The sequence below is a fragment of the Haplochromis burtoni genome, unplaced genomic scaffold (assembly GCF_018398535.1).
Source record: "Haplochromis burtoni strain Fernald_Lab_line unplaced genomic scaffold, NCSU_Asbu1 Contig_157, whole genome shotgun sequence".
NCBI lineage: Eukaryota > Metazoa > Chordata > Actinopteri > Cichliformes > Cichlidae > Haplochromis > Haplochromis burtoni.
Genome location: NW_024582518.1, coordinates 398423 through 403390, shown reverse-complemented (window position 1 = coordinate 403390; position 4968 = coordinate 398423). Strand labels below are relative to the sequence as shown.

At 44.1% G+C, this 4968-nt stretch overlaps 1 protein-coding gene across 1 annotated transcript; it reads left to right on the top strand.

The window, feature by feature from the left end:
- The first annotated feature begins 210 nt into the window (after positions 1 to 210).
- Positions 211 to 3447, top strand: LOC102307138 (mid1-interacting protein 1-B). Its single transcript, XM_005932715.3, has 2 exons — positions 211 to 373; positions 1099 to 3447. The coding sequence occupies exon 2, from the start codon at positions 1281 to 1283 to the stop codon at positions 1761 to 1763; it is 483 nt and encodes a 160-aa protein (XP_005932777.1). The 5' UTR covers positions 211 to 373; positions 1099 to 1280; the 3' UTR covers positions 1764 to 3447.
- Positions 3448 to 4968: the final 1521 nt, after the last annotated feature.

Sequence of the window (4968 nt, the reverse complement as noted above, 5' to 3'; positions counted from 1 at the left end):
AGAGGGGGGGACAAGGTTGCATCAGTCAAAACGTGAAAAACAATATAAAATAAAACAAAGTCTTAATAATATATTTAAATTTTAATGTAACTACTGTTTTCGTTGTAAACCTTAAATGTAAATAAATATATTATTTCCAAAGCTTTATTTTTATTCAAGTCAGTTTATAAACAATGCAACACTATCCGACGTTCTCCGTGACGTCACACCCTCTGTGATTGGCTGTGATCGTGATCCCATGTTTTGCTCCGCCCCGACTCTCCTGCCTCCCTAACAACCACCACCGGCCCGACCGTCTACAAGATCCCTTTTCCGGACAGCTTTAACGGGCAGAAGCAGCGACTTGGTACCCAGGAACCACAGCCGACATACAGTAAGCTGACGTAGGCGCACTGCCGCCGGTGTTTACCCGTTTTAAAAGTAGACTTAGCGAGCTAACGGTACCCGGAATCACCCGCTGGCTGGGGTGGCGAGGCTAATAAGAGCAGCTGTGCGGTCATTTGTTCCGGTTAAAATGAAGATTCGAGCGGTGTAAGCGTCGCTAATTCACAGTTACATAGACTGGAAGGATGGTTTATTGGTCCCGCCTGTTCAAAGGTCCCCTGGTTTAGCTTTAGAATGAAGCAGGTAGAGGCCGGTGCTTTTATCGGACGGCGCTGTGATTTCCCCTTCATTTCCGTGTTTTCTCCTGCAGACCCCCCCTCCTCTGCCCGGGCTGCCACCGCAGGTGTTCACGCTGTTTTTAAAAAAAACGTTGCCAGCACCTCACGTTTATTTGCATGCGAGGCTGTGGCTGTGCAGCACAGAGAGATTTAAATAATGCAAACCGATCTTCAGCAGCAACAGAGGTGGCTGAATATGAAGTGAGTAACGGCGGTGAGGCGGGGGGAATCCGATGTCCGATAATGGATGCAGGATATACTGTTAAAGCTGGCTAGTTCCCCCATCCCTGAGCTTTGTAGTTAAGTCATGAAGGCCTCAAATGACCCTGCAGATGTCATGGGTGTCCAGCATGTTCAGGACATCTCCTGGACATGCTGGGTCTCCATTTGAAGCTGCTTCATCCTTCCTCCTCTTCCTTTTGTGTTTTTATATCAGGTTTATGCCTCTGGGGTCAGCTGGAGTCCTGCAGCAGAAACAGGGGGCCCTCAGCTCAGGAGCTGGCCCATTTTGGAGCAGTGAGTGCCTCCGCAGTCTCTCAGTAATCCTTTAAGGAGCATTAGCGGGCTAAGTTTGGCGCTGCGACCGCTGGCCAACACGGGCCCTCAACAGCCGCCGTCATGCAGATACCTGACTCCTACAACCAGAAGAACTCGCTCTTCAACGCCATGAACCGCTTCATTGGCGCTGTCAACAACATGGACCAGACAGTGATGTTGCCCAGCCTGCTGCGGGACGTCCCGCTGGACGACAGGGATGACCTGAAGCCGACAGAGAACGGGGATGGTGGGGATGACGGTGGTGGCACAGGTAGCACCAGCCCCACTCACGACAGCGCCTACTTCCAGCCTGATGCTGACATGTACAGCTCATACATCCTGCTTAAATCCATCCGCAATGACATCGAGTGGGGCGTCGTGCACGGCGAGGAGTTGCGGAAGGAGAAGGCGGGTGTGGCCAGCATGGTGGTGGCAGAGGAGGATGACCTGGAGAAGCAGTTTCACTTCCACCTGAATGGACTCCACGCGGTTCTGTCGAAACTGACGCATAAAGCTAACACACTGACGAATCGCTACAAGGAGGAGATCGGCTGCGGGAACTGAGCGCTGAATGTCCTGACGGTTGGCGCTCTATGGGTTTTAGCTCAGTAACTACAAGCGAAGGAAGGAGCATGTGCAGACGCCAGATTTCACTTAAAAGCTTTTTCACAGCCTACAGTGGTGGATATCATTGTGTTAAATTAACTAGCCAGTCCCAAAAACGGTGAATAAAAATATCTGCAGATTGATTGTGTGACTGGAACAATTTGGGCATTTTTTGTCAAATAATGAGAACTACAATTTTAATAACAGTTATTCAGTCAACTGAGACCTTGTAAGGGTCGTTAAATCATCTTAAATGCCACGTTTTTGTATTCACCGGCAGCTTTTTGGATCTCATTTTGGCACCTGCACTGATGCTGACTTCATTCATTATAGCCGATTTATGCTTTGGTCTTTTTGAAGAGACTTGGCAGGGACATCAGTATATGTCACTAAGCACAAAGCTGATTCAAGCTTTAAAATTCTGAATTAAGTCTGGATCTGTGCTACTAAACAGTAAGTCAGTACAGTAATGAATTTGTAGAGAATGTTTTCACATGAAATCAAATCACCTCAAATTAATACGTTTAAGAGATAGATGATGGGTATGCAGGAGAAGGACAAAGGATTTAAAATTGATTAATTTTGAATATTTGGGTGGTTTCATCAGAAGAAATCTGTTGCACTTCTAAACTACTGTAAACAAACATAACCTTAAAAAAAAACCCTAAACTAAACAATTTTAAATGAAATAGGATCCTGGTGTAATCCCTGTGGAATGCCACTGAGCCAAAAATGTGTCTCTGATTCCAATAACTCTTTCTTTGGCATACTTTAAACACCTGAATCCACTGTTTGTCTTCTGGATATGACATCTTGTTAAGATTCGGCAGATTAGAGTGACTCTGCTCTGACCTCCCTACAGCAGTTTGTAGTTAAAGAGCTAAAACATGTTTTTCATGGACTTCCCTTTTTTTTTTTTTTTTTTTTTTTCCCTTGAAGACTTCGTCGAGGTGGTGGGCTGCTTGCATTCTATTTTCAGGGTTGACGTCTGTCCGTTTAAAAGAAACAAAAATAAAAAATCTCCTGACATCCTTCATTTCATGCTGCAAATTCCAAACTATGCAAACACACGAGAGCACAAAAGAAGCTGGCTTGACATTTCTGTACAGCTTTAGACGCACAAAAAGGAGAAAATATGAATCCTTAAATTTCCCAATCGTAATAAGAACCCAGTTCTCATGGTGCATGATCGTTCATAACCTGTTAACATGTCCTGACAATCGATTGTAACCAGACCACAAATTCTCAGTTCTTTGGTTTAACTTAAATGTGGAAGTTCTGATATTTTAAAGATGCCACAGTTTGTCCATTTATTAGAGGACTAAAGCACCTTATTTTTAAAATTTTAAGGAGTTTGGCAGAAACCCATTGTTTTTGTCTGGTTTCAGCTGAATAAAAGAGAAGGTGTAATGAATGGTTATTGGCTGATTTTTGAACTGAACTTAAAGAAGCGAATGTTTTGTTTGTCGTCTCAAAGCTTTGTTAATGAATTGAACACTGTGCTTGATGGTCGATGACATGTGAAGGCGTTCTGGAGTCTGTGTATGTATGTGTGTGTGAAGAATGCTGGGTGTACATATACTGATGTTTATTGGTTTTTCTATTTCTGTCCAGTTTGACCATTAAAAGATTTTGGTGTGTATTTTTGGTCTTTTCGTTCATCAAAACTTACTGAACACATTTGGAAAAAAATGGTTTCCGTATCGCTGCAACCATCTACAGCTCCAGACCACGTGTTACCATGTCAGCATGCCGAAGAAAGGTGACTGTGTGACGTTTTCTGTTCTCATTTCTGTCTCTGCGCTCGAAACAGAGCTTCTTCCTGGAGTTTTTAGAAAAGTGGCAACTGTTGTAGTTTAACCCCAACAATGATCTTTGTCCAACACTAACCCAGCAGTTTTAATGGTAATTAAAACTGAATCTGCTAAGTTTCAGAGGTAGAGGTGGTTTCAGATGCTTTTTTTTAAGGGATCATTTTGCATTTCATTATGTTGTGGTTTTGCGGACATGTGACCACTAACCACATGACATTAAGTTATGGTAAATGGCCTGTATTTGTATAGCGCTTTTACTAGTCCCCAAGGACCCCAAAGCGCTTCACACAACCAGTCATCCACCCATTCATACACTGGTGATGGCAGGCTACATTGTAGCCACAGCCACCCTGGGGCGCACTGACAGAGGTGAGGCTGCCGGACACTGGCGCCCTCTGACCACCACCAGTGGGCAACGGGTGAAGTGTCTTTCCCAAGGACACAACGACTGAGCCTGTCGGAGCCAGGGCTCGAACCAGCAACCTTCCGATTACAAGGCGAACTCCCAAGTTATCATTTGTGATGTGTGACAATCATGGTAACTGAATGATCAAGTAAATAAGGCCCCAGTCACAGACCTAGAAACCAGTCTGAAACCACTTGTCATGAAGGAATTCATATTATTGTTATTAAGTATTTACCAACTGTTTGCTGATGGTTGATTGCATTCAAAGGGGAAATGATAGCTAAAGCCTCTGTTACACAGTCATGTTAGTGACCACCTGGCACTAGGAACAAATGTCTATTCCCCAACCAGGTGACAAATACCTCCTTATGCTTGGTTTAGTTGTTGGCGTCTTGCAGAGGTCATATTTTGCTTTGAAGTGATGGATTTGTCCACAAACTCCATCCAGCTGCCCTCTGAGCTGTAGTGAAACAAAAAATGTAACGAACTGGAAATGGCGGCCCTTTGCCTCATGCCTTGTGGGCACGACATCACATGAGAAACCTCAGCAGAAAACCCCTTAATAAATGTTTTACGCGAAATATCTGGGAGCATGTTTCTATGAATGTGGACTCCCAGAAGTGGAGCTCTAGGTAAAGTATTTAGATATCTGACAGCAAATTTTTCCTGTAGAAACCAGAGCTTCTCATGTACGAGGCACATATTCACAGGGCTCACCACAGCAGGTAGCGCCACATGTTTGATTTGGCATATTTATGCCAGATGCCCCGTAAGGATTTGTGTATCCTCCTGGTCTCAAACCTTCATGTGTTAAGGAACATAATATCTTTGAAATAATGCAGGTAGTTTCACAGATCTCAAAACAAATGTCCAACTTCATTGTGATATTCCCCATGTGTGACACCATACACCAAATCCAGATGGACTTCTTTAGACAATGGAA

Excerpts from the sequence above, each read along its gene's own strand:
- LOC102307138 (XM_005932715.3), top strand. The coding sequence starts at position 1,281 with ATGCAGATACCTGACTCCTACAACCAGAAGAACTCGCTCTTCAACGCC.